Genomic DNA, 23,496 nt, shown 5'->3' with positions numbered 1-23,496 from the left:
TCTTGTAGCTCTTGTAGTACAGAGCCTATTGTTAGTCTTTCTCTGTAAAAGAAATGTAGCATAGCTCATCCTAGCTTTGCCTTTCAAAATGCCCCCATTTTTTCTCATTTGGGCTTTGTGCCTGTTTTACTAGGTTTCATCAGGATTCTGCACTAAATCTCACATTTCTTTTTAGTTCCTTCCACAGTATCACCTGCCCTCTTAGCTGCTTTGCTTGAGGGCACATTCTGCTGCCCTATCCATAAGGGAAGAGACTAGAGAATAAGATCTCATAGGTCTCTTTGAAGTGGTGGATTAAAAGAACTGTGTTGATAGCCCTGTTCAAATGAGTTCATTTTTCTTTTCAAAACATAGATGTAGTGGCAATGTTTGTTGATGTCTGAGCGGTTAATTAGCAGCTGTTGCATTTGGATGAATTTGATATGGAAGGGAATTCACCTGTGAATTCCCTTGATACGATGAGGAAAGTTTATACAGATGATAAAGTCATAACAGATTTTTGAAGACCAGAGAAGAATATAAATATAATGTATTAATGAATGTCACCCTCTTAGGCTGTAGTGAGACACCCTCTTGTTGTGGAGCCCCTTAGAAAATTGAAAGTGCAATTCTTAAACAGAAAATATGTTCCTATCTTAAGGTAGGGCCCTAAAAGAGAATTGCCAATGGATATTTGGAGATGAATAGGGAGAAAGTTGAGGAGCAATACATAGCTGTTTTAAAATGTTACATTGATAACCATTACTCTTACTCGAAACATCTTAGTCTATATAATTAAGAAAATATAATCATGGTATTGTTGGAGTTGTTTGAAGATATGATACATCAGCTGCAGATTATATTCATATATTTTGATATAGCTAGAAACAAATCACTTGAGATGGGTTTTTAATAACTGCTATGTTCTATAAAACAGATGACAGAATATAAATGTCCAGCAGACCTTTTCAGAATTCTTCTTGAATCATGATTTTTAAGGCAGCATTGAAGGGACTTATTTGAAATAATTTATTTAACCATTAATTAATTTATTAAAAATATGTTTCTTTTTTCTGAGCTACTTGTTAGGTTGTAGGACTGAGCAGTTACAATCAATCTAACATACTATGTAAAAACCCAGTGATAACCAAATACATGAAAATTGATTTGTTGAGAGATGAAGTACCATTCAGTTTAGAACGATGAATTTGGAGATAATATTTCTTCATTAAGCATATGAAATGGAATTGGGGCAAAAATACATTTCTCCCAAATTCTATAATTAAACTAACTTGTAGAAGTATAATGTTGACACAATCTGTATTTGGAATATGTGAACTGTCAACAATTCAAACAAGCATTGCTGTAAATTGTAAGCCTTAATAAATTTTGAATATGTAAGCACACAAATCATAAATTTGTATATTTACATCTTCAGTGTATTCTGTGTTTCACTGCTACCTATTATTGGGATTTTTGATCATCCTTTTTATTTTTATGGTTTTTTTTTTGAGGAAACATACATTCCCCTGTGCCTGTGAGGCTTATAAATTTTGTTATGAGCGCTCAAAAGATGAAGGTATGAACTTAAAGATGTTTCTTTCTTTACTAGAGCTCTTTCTTTCAAAGAGTGGAGGGGACTGCACTTTTATTCATCAGTTCATAGAGTGCCAGAGTGAGTACACAGCATTCATCACATTCACTATAAAGTCTATAAAAAGAATATCATCTATCATCTAAGCAGTTCTAGTGGTATTTTTGGAAGCTGTGATAGGAAGTACAACTTTAAAAAATAATCTATCAATCCCAGATCATTATAATGAGCATATTTTAATATATGTTTTCATGTTGGAAGCTGTACCTTAATTACAGCTACTATTATTCTATTGGAAAATAGTAAAAGGTGAAAGATTTATACGATCTGAAGAGAAACCAGAGTAAATAGTTATATCTAGTTATGTTAACTGATGATTCTGCAATCATAAATATCTTTAGAACATCCTGGGTAGGATAGATTCTCAGGATTTTTTGTGGGATGTGGTTTACCAAGTCAATGTTAGGTTGTAAATCTAGCTCAAACAGTTGGGTGATCATTATCCTGCATCCTCAAAATTATTTTTGTGAGCACATTCCCATTCATTTCCCCAACAATATGGGAATATTGTGAACCAGCAAAACCAGTCTGAGCTGAAGTCTAAGTAACCCATACACAAAATAATCCATATTTTGCTGCAGAAAGAGAGTTGTATGAACTCTTCCATGATTATGCATCCAGCTCCTTCTCTTTATGTGGTTGCATTTGTGTGTCTAAATTAAACTGAGTCACTGGGGAAGACCTGGTTTTATATTCCATTTACTGTTGAATACTGGCATGAGGCTGTGAAATTTAGAAATTTAGGTTCAGAGTAATTTAGATTCAGGTTCTTGCTCAACTGTACATTTGCTTTCTGTAGTTTTAGTATAGCATGTGAAGAGAGAATTTGCATATCCCTACATAGAAAATAAGTAAAATACAAACGTAGCTTTTACTTTGGAAGAGATGTGCAGATTATTTTAAAAGTGTGGGAAGTGAATCAGCTTCCGTGTCTTGTATGATTATGGCAAAATTTTATGGAATAAAAGGAAAATCTTGCTCTAACAAGTTATGAGAACTGCTTTTGGCCAGTTCAGAGGAAGAATCTGTGTGATCTATAATTGTTTAGGATGTGCAAGAAAACAAATTAATACATCAAGTATGTCCTTGTCGCCATTTCAAGCCACTTGCATTCATTTTGAGAGTGCTTCATTTTATTCTACTAAGTCTTGTTACTTTTAGTAACAAGTTAAAAACCAAAATCCGGACAGGGTATTGGGCATAGCATTCCCCATAACACACTAGATGTTGGATGGGAGGGCGATCTGGCTGCGACATCTGTCACCCCATTGATCGCCAGGGTTGATTCGGATCACTAGATGTTAATTTTTAATCTCCTTTAAATTTCAGAAATTGTCTTTATCGTTTTTCCAGATCTATCCTTCTGTCTCTGTACATCTCTCTCTGTTTCTGTGTAACCTTCTTAAGTAACACCTGCCAAAAAGATAAGGATTCACAATTTTATTATAACCAGTAATAAGTTCAGCATATACATTCCAAGAATTGTTAGATTGGGGACGATAATATTGTAGAATGCTATTCATTTAATTATATAATACAACTCAGACATTGCAGCCATGTTAAAAAAATTGCCAAGCTAAGTGAATAAAACAAACAACAACATTGAAATAAAGTATTGATAGATCTCTTAGACTAACTCGAAGCACATAAGATTTGCAGTATCCCTTCCCTTGTTAACAGTGCAGTTTGTCTCCTTATGAACAATTGTACTGTAAAATCTCTGCAAATTGTACAACTAGCTCTTGATTTTTCTTTTTCCTTATTTTTATTTCTTTAATATTCATAGACACTTACTAATCTAGTTCATTCTAGTTTCTTAAAATTGCTAAGAACTATGATTCTCTGTATAGAACACACTTCCTATTTAATCAATCAATTAATATCCCCCCTTTTCCCCAGGATAGAGTCCAAGGTAGTATACAACCCTTTAAAAGCACAATGCAATTTTAAAATGCTTAATACAAATGTTAAAAAAACAAGCTGCATTTCTGTTTAAAAACACAAATTAAGAACAATATTAAAAACAAGTTAAAATGTGGAAGGTCTGTGGCTGGATTTTCACTCAGCATAATTGTGTCTGAGTAGGACTTAACATGTAAACAGTAACTTAACATGTTAACAGTAAATAATAAATTAACTTAACACATGACATTTTTCTGCATAGCTATATAGAAAATATTCATAATAGTTGGAAAACGTATGTGATTAATTGCTTAGATCTACAGATTTGGAACATGCAATGTACTTTTATGTATGCCTTTAATAAAAGAAATTCCTGAAAGTTCATGTAAGAGTATGATATGGCTATGCTTTGGGGTTTTTACCCCCAGTATATTTTCCTCGTGGCTTACTGGGCATTTACTGTTAACTGTCAAGAAATCTAAGGTGCATAACAAGCCACATTTTACTTCTTGACAACCCCGAGTCCTTCTAAAAGCGCTTTTGTGATGTTTTATGTTTTAGTTTTATTAGTTTTTAGTAGATTTATAGCCCAGTTTTAGCTGTACTCTAAGCCTTCCTGAGGCTGTTTATCTATTAAAATGGAGTATTAAAATACTGGCCAAGGTCCAGAGATGCACTTTTGCTGGATCTCACTGCTTCTGCTAGAGTCATGACCCCCACTGCCCCCCTTTGCAGGCCCCTGTACACACTCTCATAGCCTGTTCTACAGGCTTTGGGCATAATATACTTCTGAAGGAGCATGGAAAGGAGAAGAAAGTTCTGATTGAGTGGAATGTATGTCACTGTAGACACAAAACATTATATAAATGATGACATAAAATGCAAAGCATGTATACACACCCAGTATAAGTCAAAGGAAGACCCTGGTATTCCTTTCTAAAAATGCTCTTTCATTTTTTAATATTATTGCCTGCCATTTGAGGATCAGTATTTTTTTATTGTGTTTAGATGACAGAGCATTTTTATACAAGTTCTTTACAGATAGAGAATGGGCTTCATTGTTAGTGTTCAGTTTGTGCTTTTCTCTCAGAAATCCTGTATGTTAACATACTAGTTGATCAATTTTGAGCAGGGTATATTTCCATAGACAAGATATATCATGCATAACCCAAGCTTCAAGCAGCAGTTTCTGTTTCCATGGGGTGAAATGTGGTCTAGGTTTTTCTTAATTTGTCCACTAATAATAAAACATTTAAAGTCAGTTTTTAGGTTGAATAGTTTCTTTTGGCATTGCAGTCTTATCCTTGAGTATACATTTTGGATTTGCCTTAATTAGTTATCCTGATCAACCTTACATTAGTTTGTTTAGCCAAAAAAAAAACCTCACAACAACCCACATATGATGTAGCTCATTATCTCTTCAGATCTGTGAGACAAGCATTAGAAACATTAAAATGCATTTAATCAATTAATCCTTCATGTGGATACATGAGCTATCATATTTGAAAACAGTTTGGGCAGAAATTTTGTCTTTGAAGATTGTTCATACATGCAAATTATAATGTTGCTGTTGTAAAACAGGGAACATAATAAAATACATTTAATAAGAAAAATAAGCAGTTGAAATCTTTGTGAATCTTCACATTCTCACCATTTTATTGTTCTACTTTTTCTGCCTTCAAGATAGTACAGAATGTGTGATCGACTCATTTTCTGCCCCATCTGTCTTGTGCTACCTCTTATTCTTCTCTCACCTCCCAGTTTATGACTCTTCTTTTTACCTTTTTCCTTCTACTGATACTTTCATTTGGTTTCTTAGTCTGATTTTCCACATTGTCATGTTAATTTGATTTTTTCTTTTCCTGCCTATTTTTGTACAGTGTGTTGTTTCTGCCTCATTAGTTTGCTAACAAAGTATGAGGCCACCAGAGTTGTACATCTTGTTCTAGTCTTCTTTCATTCCCACTTTCTAGTTCTCCTAGTGATCATTACATGAAAATAAACACTTGGGCTGAAATTCTAGCTTATTGGCAGCTACATGAGAGAGAAATCTAGTTCTTCTCTTCCTTTTCAAATTTGTAGACAGTATGAGGAAATAGTTGGGCTGGGGTAAATGTGTGGTTGGAGGTATATGAAATAAAAATAGGCTCAGTATAACCTATTTATTTGATTCTAAGGCCCCTTCCACACAGCTGAATAAAATCCCACATTTTCTGCATTGAACTGGAATATATGGAGGTGTGGACTCAGATACCCAGTTCAGAGCAGATATTGTGGGATTTTCTGCCTTGATATTCTGGGTTATATGGCTGTGTGGAAGAGCCCTAAGACTCTCTTTCCCCCCATATAAACAGCTGTAAAAAGAGATTGCATCTTAGAATCAAGGTTGCCTACACCTGTTGGTGGTGCTGAAATTAGTGTGCCTCTTACAATTGATGGCATCTTAGAATCTAAGAAATGTGGTATATTATTAGCTGCCCTAGATCCCATGTCAGGAGAAAGGAGAAACGTGTATTAATTAAACAATAAAGTTAAGGAGATAAACTATGTCTGTGGCGAAATTCGATATAGTTGTGAGCTAGATGACATAGCACCATTCTGTGTACTGTCTTCACAACGGTTTGTTTTGTTACTCATTTTTGGACATTGTAACGGAATGTGACCGTATTGTGTATTAATGTGACCACTATGTATTCTGCATGGACAATACATATCTGTATTGAGCACCTAGAAAAATGCTTCAACAATTAGGAGAACACTGGGTGAATAAGTAGTAATAATTAATGTCTATGGGGTTGTCTTTTTTTGTAGTTCAAACAATTTCGTGATGATTACATGTCCTTGTTATGAATTCTTTGTGAATTGTATTTCTTACAAACAGTTAAAATGGTTAAATACATAAATATCTACGTCTTTTTGACTAGTCAGTGAACTGTATAGGTATCACTAGTAATTGTGATTATAAATTTATGCTTCTATATACCAGGTGCTGGAAACATACAAAGCGCTATTGCACTTGCATCCTGCTTATAGCGATCTCTTTAGCTACTGTGGAGCTAGAATTGTAGGATTATATAGACCTCTGATTTGATCCAGCAGCGCTTTCTTTTATGTCCCCATGTTTCCATTCAGTAGCATTGACTCGCAAAACCTTCCACAACATTTGAAATTATTTTTATCTTATTTTGCATAGAGATTTCAAACCGTATTTTATATAATTGTTTCATTGTACTGGAAAAAACCCACTGAGTCTCACACAGAGAAGTGTGAGGTAATTGCTTGTTTAAATTTGGTCATGGAATGTAGGTTGAGACATGTACAAAGAAATGCTTGCAGTTTCAGCTAGGATAGTAACCCTTATTTTATTCAGCAGACAAGCTCATAGACGAAGGACATCTTTCCAGAGTGGATGAAACAAAGATTCTGAAAGGTTAGCCTTCCTAATTTTCTTATTTTTGAGGCATGTAATGAACCTTTGAACTGGGCATTAGGGTTTCTTTATAAATGTGAGGAATGTTTAAAGGAATATGATACACTAAATTCTTGTTCACACTCTTTTCTCAAAAAATACTCCTACTTCCAAGTAATGCTCTTAGCAATGCCATCCTTCATGATAGCAATAATAATAATTTGAGACATACTTTTGAGAATACAGGTTCAGCTTTTCTCTATTACAGGCTTAAATATAGAAATAAAAATTTATTTGCCTACTATAAATGAATTCCCTTCTGATAAATAATTAACTCATTGTAGAACTTACCAACCACTGTGAACTATATTTTATTCAAGATTTTAAATTTTGCTGTACTTTGAATTATAAAGATTTCCTTGAATGCTATATATGTCTTTATACAATTATGAATACTTCATCAAATTATTTTAATCAAAGATTAATATTGTCATTTTTATTCTTTAAACACTAACAGTTTTTAAAGCTTGTACGTGATTGGTTTTCTGTGTGTTCCTTTTGTGCAAAGTGCAGGAGGCATACCATATTTGGAAAAGAATGCAGACAATAAACACAAGTGTAATTCAATGCTTACATGCCAGTATTATCTTGAAGAATGGTGAGCTATTTTTGCACTGATCTGTAATGCATTCCATTTACCCTCCAAAAATCCATCGAAGAAGTTTAAAAATAAAATCTAAAATAATACAGTTACTTTAATATGAAGCAATAATAGGATAATAAAAGAAACCAATATAAATATGAATTTGTCTCCTATTCAAATTGACTAATACAATAAACATAAACCTGAATTTTTACATAGTAAGGTTCATGCTGAGTACAGGGAAGATGTGAGATTAAATCCCTGGCATTTCACTTTAAAACAAACAAATCAAGTAACTGAAAGGGCTACTTTCTGAAACTTTGAGGAGTTGCTGCCATCAAAAAACTGTTCAACTACCCATCCAAGTAGTCTTGTGGAATTCTTTTCAGCAGCAGATTGCCATGACATACTGTTTTCTTACTTTCTTTAGTTTCAGATATAATCTGCTGTGCAGCGTGAGGGCTGGCATTCAGGAAACATCATGAAAATTCTCCTTGGGGCATTCAATACATATTGAAAAGTTTTTGTATCATTATCACTATAGTTAACAATACTGAAAACTGGATGCTTTATCCTCCACATTTTAAACTTTTTATACAAACTCCTGTAGAATTATATATATTGAAGTTTAGAATCAGAATTACAAAGTGGAGTAGGAATGAGTGGATAGGAGAATGAAATTCATTTAATGCCTGTGTCTCGGATGACTCACCACTATGCCTCATCGATAGGTCATTTGTTTCTTCTTTGTCCATATAGGGAAATATGAATTATACTGCTGCAAAAGGCATTGCATTCAGATTAATACTTTCAAGATAATAAACTGTCAAGAAATCTACTAGCATTTTAACATGCAATACTGGGTGATGTTGGTAATAAAACAATAGGAAAAAAGTCATTGGTAGGCACTCAAACAATTTAAAACATCAAATCTATTAAAACAATTAATGAATTGTGGACACTGAAAAACCAGGAAGATAACCTTCCCTTCATTGGTTACTTCTTCTTGACTCCTTTTATGTACAATTTTATCTTGCTTTAATTGAAAAGGAGAGCATTAAGGTTCCAGTACTTTTCTGTACTTATTTTTTGTTCTATACGTTTACTGTTTTTGTACTTGTTCACAAAGCCTTAAACAATCCAAGACCCAAATACTAAAATATCATTTATCTCTTATTTCTTTGTTTGGATGCTGTGTTTGCCATGTCTCCAGCTGGTGCTGAAGATATCAGAGACTAAGTGCAGGATGGTTCAGAGCAAGACTTTTGGTGTCAAAGCACCTAATGTCTGGAACTACCTCCCAGTACAATTTCTTTTAAAAGCTTCTTCTGATTTTCTAGCCACTACTAAAATGTATTTGTCTTAGCAATCTCAACAAGATGCAAGCAATTGATAAATGTTAATGAATGAATAAATATTGATCTCATCTAGTTCTAAAACTGTGAACAACATCTGCCAGCAGGTTTATGAAGATGCTGAAGAAATGGGTGTGTAGGTCACCAAATTAACAGTTTTTTACCACTCCATTCTTGAACTGCCCAGCCCACCTAGTTAGGAGCAGAACTGTTGAATAAAATGCTTCACATCTACATTCTGTGATAACATTTTCATCATATTAAAAGTTCTGGATGGTCAAAGAAATATCAGTAGGAGCACCCACAGTCTGTTAGTGACTAAAATAGAAGGAAAAATACTTTTGAAATGAGTCTGTCTGCTCAAGTGGCTTACCCAAGAAAGGGACATTCTCCATAAGCCAGTAGTAATGTTAATGCAGTCCAGGGAAGGGTTCTTTAAGGGAGATTTCACAACTGCTGGAGCAATTCTTCCTCCAAAAAAAGTTAATTATCTGGCTATGTATCCATTTCTCTTATCTAGATATTATTGGTGAGAATGGTAAAGGATTGTAAAAAATTGGTAAAATGAGTTTTCAGTATCCTTTGACACATCTTTGGGCTGTCATAACTATAATGTTCTTGTAGTTCTTGGAGTGTTCTGCATCTGTATATATTGAATTTAAACTAGAATCTGAATGAGAGTAAATATGAGAGTTTTATCTGTGAAGGAGATTCTTAAGAGTCACCTGAGCTTCTCTATAAGCCACGATAGAACATCTGTCATTGTTTTAAAAAAGTTCAGCACTGTGCACATTGGGGATAACCAGCTTTTTGTCGCTGTCACTGCCATCAAATAGGCCTTCACAAGAAGCTCTAAGACGTTTTTTGACAGGGGGCTTTCCCATTTTTTTCTCCCATTTGTATTTCAGGAAACTATTCCCTCCCTGGAAATCTGAGGAATCAGTTTAGTTGCTTAGAAGCAATTACAGTCATCCTGATCAATTCTGAATTCCAGAGACAAACTACATATTTGACAGGAGCACCAGCTGTGTCAGTAAACAATTCTATTAGGTCACCAGGAAACCAATTAAAACTACCAAGTGATGAGGGTAGACCAATTGAACTTGATGCTCACTCCTCCAGTGGTTAGGAGGCATCAAATTGCCATGGGTGTATATGACACCTTGTAGAGAAACATAAACAAGGACAAGAAATCATGCTGTTTAGATCTTATAGTTCTAAAATGAGAATAGGTCTGGGAGAAAGGAAGGCAAAAACAGCACAGTTCGGGTACCAGGAATTAAAATGACGAAATGGAGTTACGTGTTTTTGAGAGGGCTTGTTCTAATTTGGGCTGAAGGCTTGTTTAAAGATGTATTAATGTGACTAGTAATGGTAATTTGATGTCGTCTGTGACTAGATGTGCAGTATATAGCAAAGCGAAAGGATTTTTCTTGATATTTTGTTTTAATTCTTGTAAATGTCAAATATTAGTTTTTTCTTCTATATCTGGGAAATGTGCTACAATTCTTGCTCAGCTCAGTGTTACAAGACAGCCCTTATCAGTATATTTCTCTTTGAGTTTTTAGTGGCCATCTCTTTTCTATAGAAAATGTACCTCTTCTTTTTTTTCCTCTCTGTATTTCAGTGAAACTGATACATTTTTAATTGTGGCATAGTAGACAACTTAAGATTGATTTTTAAAAGAAACTGATTCAAAGAGGTTTTGTAGCACTTCTGAAACTGAGAGTAACAAGTTGTCGTATAAACTTTCATAGACATAGAATAAGTGTATTTCATCAGATGCACCTGATGAAGTACACTTAAGTCTACAAAAACTACCAACTTCTTTCTCTCAGTTAGTCCAAAAGGTGCCATGAGACCCCTTTGCTTACCAGTCGAGACTAACACAGCTGTCTGAATTTTCTCTATGTAGTGTTTGCATGTTATGAAAACACTTGCTCTAAAATATCAACATCTCTTTTAAATACTTGCTTTGAAAACAGTGGCTGCTTTGCCACTGCTTCCTAGGAGGAGGGGTAGTAGCAGTAAAAGTAGTTGTAGTCATTATTAATATTTTTATATTCATTTATATATCACCTTTCCCTTAATAATGGGCCTCAAGGAGGCTTACAAAATAGAGGCAGTCCCCAAGTTACGAACAAGATAGGTTCTGTAGGTTTGTTATTTGGCTTGTTGTGGAAACAAGGACTGGTGATCAATCAAGTAGGGACTTGATAACTCTTTCAAGAGTGAATTTCCCTTCCTAGGGGTAGATTTATCTCACTTCCTGTTGTCTCACCCCCGTTGTTTTTATGTTGGATGTTTGTAACTTGGGACTGCCTGTACTTAATACAATACATTATAAGATTTTTTTTAAAAAAAAATAGACACTAGGATAACTCGTTTGTGAGTTGGAGCTCTCTGTTAAAACGGAATGTGTTTTCCCAGATGAGGCATACTTTGCTTTTTTTGGATTATTTCTACTTTGTTCAGTTAAAGCATCCATCTAAATTGAAATTTGGCTATAAAAACTGCATTTTAATTTATAGAATTGAATAGTATGAAAAATGAACTTTACAATGAAGTTCTCATTTCTCTCAGAATTCATCAACATTCAATCAACCTTATATGCTTCAGACAACCTTTGAAGCATAATTTGTGGGTGGGCAGGAAGGCTTATAAAAAGTTGCAAATGAGACAAGGTAGTTTTTGATTTACTGTATCAGGATTATTTGAACACAATTTCCTATTAACACTCCTTTTGAAAAGTTGTCTATATTGTTCTGTATTACTTCAGATGTTGGATTATTTTAAATTTTGTGCTTCTGTACTGGAGGCCCTCTCTTATTATTATGCAAGCCTTGTCTTACCTAATACAACGTGCTCTAAAGCAGTGTTCATTCTAATAGCTTTCTTTTCTAACATGTTACAATATCTGTATTGTTCTGGAACTAGTTTTCAGTGTCCCTCTCTCCTGATTTGCTCCCTGAATTAGTGAACAAAACAACAAACTTTACACTGGGTTCCAGCTGGCCAGAGTACAAGTTTTAAACAAAAGGCTGAACTATGCATGAGGCAACTGCATCCTGTGTTGGGTTGTTTAGTATTAAATATGTGACCTGGAGATATTTAATCCAGTTGGGAACCGGAGTGGAAAGGCATAAGAAAACATTGATTTTAACTTGTGTTCTTTTAGATTGTTTTGACCTTACATTTTAACACATCAAAAATACAACTTTGAACGAATACAAAAAATACTGCTCAATATCTATGTATTGTAACAGAGGCATTTTTTTGTTTTATAGAAAATCAGGCAAAAACTAAGGAAGCAGAATTGTCAGATACTCTTAGCCCAAGCAAAGAGAAAAGCAGTGACGACACTACAGGTATGTTTGGGGTATACATTTACATGTACTCAAATGTCATTTAAAAATAAAACAAAAGCTTTAAATTTCAAATAAAGTAGTTAAATGCTGTCTTTTCAGATAAATGCATGTTGCTACTTTTTTGATTATATGTTTAAATGATATGATATTTGAAATGCTATAATACTTTTATTTTTCCGCTTAGATGCTCAAATGGATGACCATGAACTGAATGAACCTATTGCTAAAGTAGCCCTCTTAAAAGGTAAATTACTGCTTTTCTTCACAGTTCAGATTGATTCCTGTAACTTTTTCTTAATACAATATTCCAGCTTTTGATAGTAAAAAATAAGTTGGAAATAAGGTGAACTGGAGCATCGGTTTGCTTGTAGAATATAATGAAGAATTTTAATTGTTTCTTGGTGGTGTATAATTGATGCTGTATGGATAGGTTTAGCCAGCAGCTGAATTCTGTGTAGAAGTGGTTTTCACTAAGGTGGTTGCAGTGTAATTCTGCATAGGATTGTAGACTTAAAAGCATTATTTAGATTTTATGCATTCTGTGAAAAGTTTCTTAACATTTTTGTCAACATAAATCCCTTGAGAATGCTCGTTTGAGCACCAAATCAAATATATTAGTATATTTATTTCATTTTAACCAAGTTGTTTTTTAAAAAAACAGAGGTGAATAAAATTTAAATATCTGAAGTATCAATATTTTACAAACAAAAAATATAATGCATATACTTTCCTCTTGAGTTTTTGTGTTGCTGCACAGCATTCCTTGGTGGTCCATGCTCTGGTTACCTCAAGGATGGATTACTGTAATGCACTCTATGTGGGGCTGCCCTTGAAGATGGTCTGTAAATTGCAATTGGTACAACGGTTGGCAGCTAGGTTACTAACTGGAGCTGCTTACGGGGAGCGTTAACCCCCCCCCCCCCCCCCGTTTAAGCAGCTTCACTGGCTGCCAATAATATTCCGAGCCCAATTCAAGGTGCAGGTTATTACCTATAAAGCTCTAAACGGTTTGGGACCTGCCTATCTTTGTGACCGCGTCGTCCCCTATGAACCTACGCGATCTCTAAGATCCTCCGGGGAGGCCCTCCTCTCGCTTCTGCCTTCCTCACAAATGTGTTTGGTGTGGGCGAGAGAGAGGGCCTTCTCGGCCATGGCCCCCCGACTCTGTAACTCCATCTCCAGGGAGATTAGGTTGGCTCCCTCTCTACCCTCCTTCAAGAAACAACTGAAGACTTGGATGTTTCGGTTGGCCTTTGGTTAGACAGTCACTGGATGACCAGCCTCAGATGGCTTTATAATTCTATCCTGAATTTTATTAGGTCCCCATCATCTGTGTATTTTTAACATATGTTGTTCTTGCATGGCTGCTGTAGTTCCTCCACCGATATAGTCGACAGGACTGTACCTGGTGGTTGATTGTTTTTATTAACTGTTGTAAAATTCTTGTTTTATTGTACTACTGTTTTATCTTTTGTATATTGTAAATTGTATTTATGCTGCTGTTTTGCTCATTTATGCTGTTTCGGGCTTTGCCCCATGTGAGCTGCCCCAAGTCCCCATGGGGAGATGGTGGCGGGTATAAATAAAGTTATTGTTGTTGTTGTTGTTGTTATTGTATGACACAGCAAACAGAATAGACATGCTGGATTTCATATCACAAAATCACAAGTCGAACACTTCCCAAGTGTCTAGGACTGTGTGATGTATTTTCGGATGATGCACGCAGATCCCAGTAGGGTGGCTTTTTGCAGTCGGCAGATCGTAATTTTGTCAATGTCTGTTGTTTCCAAATGCCGGCTGACATCTTTTGGCACGGCACCCAGTGTGCCCATCACTACCGGGACCACCTGTACTGGTTGATAATAATAATAATAATAATAATAATATTATTATTATTTCCTATCAAAGTTCAGCTGTAATGAAGCTATAGTATGTAATTGTACATATCTGTGCAACGACTGCAAGTGACTTGAATTGAAGAGCAGACACTTCTCATAATATCAGTCATGAGTCATACAGAAAAGGCATGGCAACCCCAAGTTCAGTTCAGCCATCACTTACTTTCACTTACTCAGAAGCAGGTGGCCCATTGTGAAAGGCTTCTCAGTGTACCAGCTACCAGTTAGCTCTAGGCAAATAAGATTTGGCTTTGTAGATCCTTGATTGACCCTGATAATTTCTTGTTCTCTGCCTAAGGGCACCTGCAAATTGGAATAAGCACAAATTGAAGTACAGCTGTTTTGTTCATGAGAGGGATTGACCCTTTAACATATACCGTTTCTCAATTTGGTCCTTGAAGATTTCTATTACTTTTAAAAAGGAGGAAAAGGGAAGTACCTTTTGCAATTGGTGTGGTAAAAGAACTGAAATCCTTTGTTCATGCAGGAACTTCAACCCCTGCCCATCCTTCACTTATTTTGAAGCAAAGATAAGGATCATAAGAAATGTCTCCCTTATGTCTCATCTATTTTGGCCCTCTGAATTGATATGGACTTGTGAACTTTCAGCCAATTGCATTTTGATTGTATTTTAATGATTGGTGATAGTTTTCAGGTTCGGGAATTAGAATTCATCTTTAAATATGAAGTCATACTTCTGAATGAATATCTTAAAGTGCTTTGGTTGTGAATGCTAATGTCTGACTGATCAGGAGACTGTTAAATTAGTTAAAACATAGCATGATAGAATCATAGAATTGGAAAAGACCACAAGGGCTACCTAGTCCAAACTCCTGCAGTGAAGGAAAACCCAATCAAGGTAGTCCCGAGAGTTGGCCATCTAGCCTCTGCCTAAAAACCTCCAGAGAAAAAGACTGCACCACTCCCAAGGCAACATATTTCACTGCCAAACAGTTGTTACTATAAAGACGTTCTTTTTAATGTTTAGAGGGAAATCTCTTTTCCTGGAGTTTGAATCCATTACTCCGTGTCCTAGTTCCAGGAGCAGAAGAAAATGAGCTTGTCCTTTCCTCAACATTTCCTTTCAAATATTAAAATAGGAATATTTTGTCTCCTCCCAACCCTCTCTTCTCCACATTAAACATCCCCAACTCCGTAAGCCGCTCCTAATCATTTCCCTTGAACCAGACACTATAGTCCTATTGATGCAGCCTAGAATTGCATTGGAGTGTTTTGGCTGCTGCATCACTGTTGATTGATGTTCAGCAGCTAAAATTTCTAGATCCCTTTTACATGGATTGTTTTCAAGCCAGGTGTCACCCATCCTGTATCTATATATTTTGTTTTTTTTTCCCTCTCTGTTAGAGCTCATTTTGTCAGTTTTGGACCAGCACTCTAATTTGTTAAGGTCATTTTTTATTTTGATCCTGTCCTCTTAGAACAGAATCCTGTCCTATCCCTTCCAATTTAATGTCATCTGCAAATTTGATAAGAATATCTTCTATTTCATCATCCACGTTGGGTTATTTGTCTAGACTTTGAATGGCAGTTGTTTTTTCTTAGCATTTTGTTTGGTAAAATAAACATTCAGTACAAACACAAAGGTAAGTGTGTTTATACCCACAGATTTCTCTTTTCTTTTTTTATTTCTTAAAAATTGTTAACTATTTTAACTATAATAAAATAAGATATACAGATTAAAAAGAAATAACAGAAAGCTACAGGTAGAATAGACTATATACAAAAGAAGGGAAAGGAAAGAAAGAAGAAAATATCTGAATAGAATATCGACTTCTGATTTTTTAAACGATAATAATAATAATAATAATAATAATAATAATAATAATAATAATAATAATAATAATAATTTATTTCTAACCTGCCCTCTCTCCCCAAAGGGACCCAGGTGGTTTACACATACAAAAGGTAAATATTTGATGCCATATAGTATACAAACATAAAAACAAGCAAATATACATAAAAACATAACATGATAAAACTATAAAATACAGATCATAATTAAAAGCGCAAATAAAATAAGCTGTATGGCAGATAGTTACAGATGCTATAAAATTTTACTCCCTTTATACTAATCAACGGTATTTCATATGTCTACCACTTATGTTTTAACTACTATTCAAAACCCATATTAAAATGTTATTCCTCCAGCACTACCAAAAAACCTCAACTGTTAAGGGTGGCCAGACTTTCACAAAGTTTTCCAAAGATTTGTCTCTTATTAAAGTAGGTAACTTGTCCATTTGTGTTAAATCTCAAAGTTTTATAAGTCGTCTTGTGATAAAATTGTTTGTTGTCTTGCTCCCTTCAGTCCAGCAGTTTCCATTGAAGATGCCTTGCATATATTTTGCTGATGGTATTGAAGAGGCTGATGGATCTATAGTTAGCAGGATCATCCTGCTTCACTTTCTTTTTATGTATTGAAACAATAATTTCCAGCCCCCAGTCCTTTGGTATTTGTCCATATTTGTCTATGCAGGTAAACAATGACCAGAAGTCCATATTGTTCTTGATGACATTCTTTAAGAATCTTGTAGGTGAAATAATATATTTGCCCCCCCCCCTTTTATTTTTGCATTTTCACAAGTCCCCCACATATGGTTAAAAAGTTCCCTCTTGTTGTCCACTTTTCCAACAGTCATTGTTTACACTTTATATTTTTTAGCCAGTCAGGTGTCAAGTACCAATGGTACATCATCTTATAAAATTATTCTTTAGATCAGAACAAAAATATAAATTTTAAGCCCTTAGTACACAGTTACCCCATTGTTCCAAATATACATATTGTAATCAAAGTTTTGTGCCCATTTTACCATACATTCTTACCAACTACTACCACAGTTTATACATTTTATCCATTAAATGTTCATCTTCCTTGCATAGCTTCATTTCACATTCAGTCTTATTGGTTCACGGCTATATAACTTCTAACTCATCGTAAATTTCTCAAATATTTATCTGTAAGAATACAATTGGAAAATATAACCCTCAAGGGCTAGTTGTCTTAACTCTAAATTGTCCCTGGTCAATCAATAAGAGATCATGATATGTGATTTCCTTGGCTGGTCATATGTCCCAAGCAGGCTGGCAAAGAGGAGATTTTAAATTATCTTTTATCTTTCTGCAGTTCAGATAGCAGGATCTGCAATGTAATCAGACATCGTGGCAATAATTTGAAATTCTCTTCTGAAAATAAAGCTGTAATTTCTTTGTGCTGTACTACTTTCCCCCCTCTGATTACTGAATTAGAGAAATCACTTCAACATAGATGTGACTTTTAGTAAACCTTGACAAATATTTTGTGCTGTCTTGCCTTCTGGAAATAACATGACTTTGGGAGTAGATTTCACTAGCCTAAATGCATTTAAATTAGTATTTTATCTCCTTATGATTTCCCCACCCTCTTGATCAGAGTGCATAGAGAAGATGGTTTATTGTTTTGTTTATCAACCACTATTTACCTTGTTATCTGTCCCACTTCTTTACTGGAAGCTATGCAACTTGAAGTTAAGGTGGATAGGTACTGTAATTTGTTAGAACTTCTTCCATGGTGCTTTATCTTTTCCTCTTTAAGTCAGTGACACCCAATCTGCTAGAATGATCTCAAGTATGATCTCAAGCCTTTTGGGTGCATACTCATGTTTTCCCCAACTTTTCACATTTTTAAACGTTTTTTCTTATGAAAAGTGAAAAAAAAACCCTGCCTTCCCATTTTGAAAGTGTAATTGTACCATTTCCAATACTATACTGCTTTTTTTCATTGATCACAAGAAAAATGTTTAAAAATTGAAATTTCCATGTTTTAGAAACATTTCCAAAATAGCTCAAGGACCCACTGTTTCTATTAGGTATTCTCTGGTATCTGGCATGCGTAGTGCTCTGTTTTTGTATCATAGTAATAACTTCAACATCTGAGATGAAAGATCAGCTATTTTCAGGTTGATTTGAACATCTTTATGAAATCTTGTCTGAAATCTTAAAGTATACACTGTGGTCAGCATTATCACTTATGTGTTTACTTTTTATTTACTTACGTTGTGAGCTGCCCCAAGTCCTTTTGGGGAGATGGGGCGGGATAGAAATAAATATTATTATTATTATTATTATTAGTAGTAGTAGTAGTAGTCGTCGTCGTCGTGGTAGTAGTAGTCTTCATTATACCTGCTGAAATACACTTTATTTTTTGGCATGCAGAACTTCAATGTACGGGCATTTGATTTCATAACAATATTTTATCTCTTAACCTTTGTCTAATTTGTAGCTAACTTATTTTGCATGACTCTTTAAGATCCTGTCTTAACAAGTTAATAGAAACTGATCCACTGCCAGAACTGATGCTTTAAAGAAAAATGTTCTTTTAGCAGATGAATTGCAGGGTGCACAGTCAGAAACTGAGACTAACCAAGAAATTCAACAGCTGCACAAGGAACTGGTTGAAGCCCAAGAGCTAGCTAGGACAAGTAAACAAAAATGCTCTGAACTGCAAGGTGAGATTAAGATTCATTTGAATCTGCAGAATATCTCAGAAAATGTATGTCCAAGTTCATCAGTGATAGAAACAGATACTTTCATCTATGTCCATAGTATATTTTATTATCTGTTTTTAGTGAAGGGGAAAAAGTGTAACACTGCAATTCTTTGTTGGCTTACTTAGAAGTTAGTCCTAGTTACTCTGGTTTCTGTTCAGATCATCTAAATCTTTCTCCTTTTACTAAAGATTTCCATGTGAACTTTGTCCTAGTGAACTTTGTGGGACTTAATTCTGAGTAAACATGCATAGGATTGCACTGTAATTTAAGTTTAAAAGCATTTATCGTGCAAGCAGTGGAAACAACATAAGACACTTTTCTTATGATCAGATTTATGATGCTTCATAGCATAAGGATATCATGGATGTACAGAAAAGAAGTTCAAATTTTGAACAAACTTAAAGAACTATTAACTACTAGCAAAATAATTCAGTCATTTAAATATGATAATTTACTTCTCTTGGCTTTGTTAATGACCCACTAAACTAGTCTAAAAACTAATGTCTAATATGCAAATTACTTAACAGTAAAAATAACTAATAAAAATTCTAAGATAATTTCATTTTATTTATAGCTCTTTTAGAAGAAGAAAGAAAGGCTTACAAATTGCAAGCTGAAGAGTCCACTAAGCAAATTCAAGTTCTCCAAGGTAAAAAAATAATAATCTAGAATACAAAAATGACTATGGGGATGATGTCACTGAAAGAGCAAGGAATTGGAAACATTGTTCTGAAAACAGAACAAAGTTTCCATTGAAGAATGACTGAACAAATGAATGTAATGGAGTGCTTGCAAAAAAGAGAGTACCTACTAATTTGTGGTATTGACACCTTTCTAATAAGACACACCATTAAGACATCTGTAGATTGGCATATTATCACTTTTCCTTGTGTCCAGACAAAAAAAATGGGAGCAAATATCACTTGTCCCTTTATTATTCTCAACTGCTATTGTTATTTATAATAGTACAGTAGAGTCTCACTTATCCAAGCCTCGCTTATCCAAGTTTCTGGATTATCCAAGCCATTTTTATAGTCAATGTTTTCAATATATCATGAAATTTTGGTGCTAAATTCGTAAATACAGTAATTGCAACATAACATTATTGCGTATTGAACTGATTTTTCTTTCAAATTTGTTGTAAAACATGATGTTTTGGTGCTTAATTTGTAAAATTATAACCTAATTTGATGTTTAATAGGCTTGTCCTTAATCTCTTCTTATTATCCAAGATATTCGCTTATCCAAGCTTCTGCCAGCCCGTTTAGCTTGGAGAAGTGAGACTCTACTGTATTTGGTGGCTGGCAGATCCCCATTCTGGCAAACAGTGATATATCTTTGACACCACAATTCTATGATTCTGTAATTACAAGAATATGCACCCTGTCAATCAATATGAAAAATCTCAGCACCATGAAGTCTTGTCACAAACGTGTGTTTGTGCTAAATATTAATGTACCCAGTTTTCCATTTTTTTCTGAATACTGTACTTAAAAATGCTAATTTAGTCATGGTAGAATATAAGAAATGTATTGCACCTTATTACTCCATATGAATCTTTTTTTCCCTTTTCTTTTAATTAAGTTTTAAAGTCCCATTAGTTACTAGTGATTGCTTTATAAATTCTGATTTCTTACACATTTTCACAGCTCAGCTGCTTAGGCTACAGGAAGACATTGAACGTGTTCGTAAGGAAAAGGAGAACGAGATCTCTAGTACACGGAATGAGTTGCTTAGTGCTCAGAGTGAGATCCTCTTACTGCAGAAAGTGGCTGAAAAGGCTGCATCAGAAAGGGAAGTAGATGTCACCTCTTTACAAGAAGAGCTTACAGAAGTAAGAGCTGAGCTCGAAAAGTGGCGCAAAGAGGCTTCTGAATATGAAAAAGAAATTGTGAGTCTCCAGGCCAGTTTTCAGTTACGATGTCAGCAGTGCGAGGAGCAGAAGAAAGAGGAGGCCTCCCGTTTACAAGGTATAGCAATGGGGCCTCATAATTAATGAAATGTACTTTTCAGAACTGAATAGTCAGATGAAATTATCTTCATTTATATCTTTAGTGTAAATCAAGAAGGAGGCAAGATGGCATTCTCAGATAAGCTAAAAGAACAATCCATTACGAGTGGTTTCATAATTTGTTCCAAAGTCTTAAAAGCAGGAATCATCAAAATACTAATCCATTGTCTCCAAATACTCTCTCCTCTCGGCTTTAAAATGCCTGCCTTGCCAACTGATCAAATGTCCCCCCCCCTCCGTCTTTCTTTAATTACATTGCAAATTAATTATAGGTCTTAAATTATGTTATTTAAGATAACACTTAAGACAGAGCTACTGATTTATTCAACAAGAAAAAATAAGAATGAAGCAGACAAAGTTAAGGAAGATTCCTGCTTGCATCCTGAGAAAAGAAGGGCACAAGTGGAGCGTGATTTAATTTTTCTTAAGTCCCTCCAAGACTGAGTCAGCAGATTGCGGAGGGTGAGCAGCACAATGTGGCCAATATTAAAAATTAATTGCCAAAAGAGTCCAATTCAGGAATGGAGTTGCTATTAAGATTTTGATTAGTGTAAGCGAAACTGAGAGCGAGTTTCTGCAGAAGTGGGCAGCGCCAGATAAAAACACCTCTGCATTTCTTTAAAAAACCCACATCTTGTAAAGGCAGTAAGAGTGGCAAAGGGTCTTTGCATCTGAAAAGCACAAATTTGAAATCTGGTTGCCATTTTGAAAAATCATATTCTATGCCGAAAGTCAGGCAGCTCTTAAGAAAGAAAGAAGGGACATTAATTTATGGCATAGAAGTAATTTAAACAATTTTACTTATATGAATAATTCAGGCAATTTGATTAATCTCATTTCTCAATTTGATTCATTAAGTTCATTGTTAAATGAAAGTATAAATAGGTTAGGAATAAGTTCATTCAATGAAATTAATAAAATGCAATTGAGTTTGCAGGTGCAGGAACAAAGAATGACTTCAAAGGAACAGAGAAAGGAAGACATTGCAGTTAATTCATCCAATAAATCTCTGAAGTACAGAAGAAAGACAAAGCAGACAGTTATTGCAGGCAGCGCAATTAATAGGAAGGTTTCTGACAGCAACTTAGATTTGTGAAAATTTTAATCAGATTCTGAAGATAGTGTAGAGGAGTTGGAAAGTTACACTGATCAGGATTTTGATGAATCAGATGAGGTAATACAACTAGGCTATTTTAGGTTGAGGATTTCAAGGGTTTGTTAAGAAAAGTACTCTCGTTACATTAGGTTTAAGTACAAATGATAATTCAAGTCAAGACAGCCTTTAAGACAGAGAAAGAGGTTGGAGAGACCAGTATTGACTTTAAGGGAATACTAGTGGTGGTCAGGAGACTTCTTGGACATCTTTGGCATATTGGGTAATTTCACTTGCCAGGGACAAGGGACAATAGCAGAGGAGAACTGCTGCCTTCATGTTCTACCAGGGTATTTTTTGGGGCATCTAGCTGACCATTCTACGTAGATGTTTTCACCTCTAGCATATGAAGTTATACACATCGATTTAAAGACTCCGTTTTCTACTGCCCATGTAGTCCATGAAAAAACATGTAATGTTAAATCAAGCTATATTAGCAGGCTGCATCAAATTCAGAATTCAGAATTGTTGGTTAAAATAAGCCACCAGAAAAACTGAGATTGGTAATACTGTCCTAGAGCTCTTGATAATAACATCCTGTTCGTGCTCATTAGTTGTAAGAGTCTTTGCAAGAATTGTAGCCACACTTACCTAGTTCCTTCAAGAGTCAGTGCAAATTAAATTGATTGGTGTTTTTTAAATAGTATTTGAGCTTCCAGTAATTTGGCTCCTGTGTATATTTTATATATATATCAAATCAATGGAAATTATTTCTTGTAGCAATTATGCCATAAGCACACTGAAGACTGATGCTTGAAACATTAGTTTTAGAATGAGTTCACTCATTAATATCATACTTTAAATGCCTGTTTCTTTCTATTATAGTATTGATGAAACCCTATAGATACACTTGCATGTGTTCTTAGTGATACAAGTTCTTATTAATAGTTGAATCTTGCCAGATTTGTAAGCCGCCTTGAGTCCCTCGGGTGAGAAAGGCGGGATAGAAATGACGTAAAATAAATAAATAATAGGTTTAAAAAAATATTTTGGTCATACTCTTAAGTTGATTCATTGTCTTTTCTACTTCAGGTTGGTTTGATGAGTGGGATTATGATTTATGGTGGTATTTTATCAGATGCATAAAGTTTTTTTTGTTAATTCATATCTATGTGTGAATGGTTTCCCTTGGAAATTTTGCTCAGCACATAATAGTGCTATGGCTTCTGTGGTAACCTGCATGAGATAATGATGCTGATTACTCATTCAGACTTTTAAAAACCACAAAATACACATAACATAGCATTTCTTTCATATAATTTGAAGCTATGTCTGTAGACTCTGCTGGAGGCTTTTGAAGATATTATTTGTCAGTTTTAATGGATAACGTAGCATTATTTGCTTGTAGGTGAACTTGAAAAGCTGAGAAAGGAGTGGACTGTTCTTGAAACAGAGTGTCTTTCATTAAAGAAGGAGAATTCTTTGCTTGCGGGTGAACTTCAGCGACATGAGAAGGAACTACATAAGTAAGTGCTTCTGAGTCTAATGGGAGATATCAGGATTTGACTGGGTGAAACCAGAGCCTTACACTATCTATCAAATGCTATATTGTGGGCGCAGAGAGCTTCCACATCTAG

At 34.8% G+C, this 23,496-nt stretch overlaps 1 protein-coding gene across 44 annotated transcripts in view; it reads left to right on the top strand.

Moving 5' to 3' along the window:
- slmap (sarcolemma associated protein) overlaps positions 1 to 23,496 on the top strand; it is a 106,502-nt gene that overhangs the window by 68,438 nt on the left and 14,568 nt on the right. For 8 of the 44 annotated variants that reach the window (XM_062969849.1, XM_062969854.1, XM_016991627.2 and 5 more), the window contains 8 exons: positions 1,592 to 1,654; positions 6,909 to 6,965; positions 12,230 to 12,310; positions 12,495 to 12,554; positions 18,591 to 18,713; positions 19,330 to 19,404; positions 20,405 to 20,725; positions 23,268 to 23,385. In XM_062969849.1, coding sequence (XP_062825919.1) covers positions 1,592 to 1,654; positions 6,909 to 6,965; positions 12,230 to 12,310; positions 12,495 to 12,554; positions 18,591 to 18,713; positions 19,330 to 19,404; positions 20,405 to 20,725; positions 23,268 to 23,385 — 898 coding nt within the window. Of the gene's footprint in view, positions 1 to 1,591; positions 1,655 to 6,905; positions 6,966 to 12,229; positions 12,311 to 12,494; positions 12,555 to 18,587; positions 18,714 to 19,329; positions 19,405 to 20,404; positions 20,726 to 23,267; positions 23,386 to 23,496 lie in introns of all 44 variants that reach the window. The other 36 variants (XM_016991625.2, XM_008105270.3, XM_062969846.1 and 33 more) reach the window with 10 other exon arrangements.

The sequence above is a fragment of the Anolis carolinensis genome, chromosome 2 (genome assembly GCF_035594765.1).
Source record: "Anolis carolinensis isolate JA03-04 chromosome 2, rAnoCar3.1.pri, whole genome shotgun sequence".
Lineage (NCBI taxonomy): Eukaryota > Metazoa > Chordata > Lepidosauria > Squamata > Dactyloidae > Anolis > Anolis carolinensis.
This window is presented reverse-complemented; position numbering and strand designations above follow the sequence as displayed.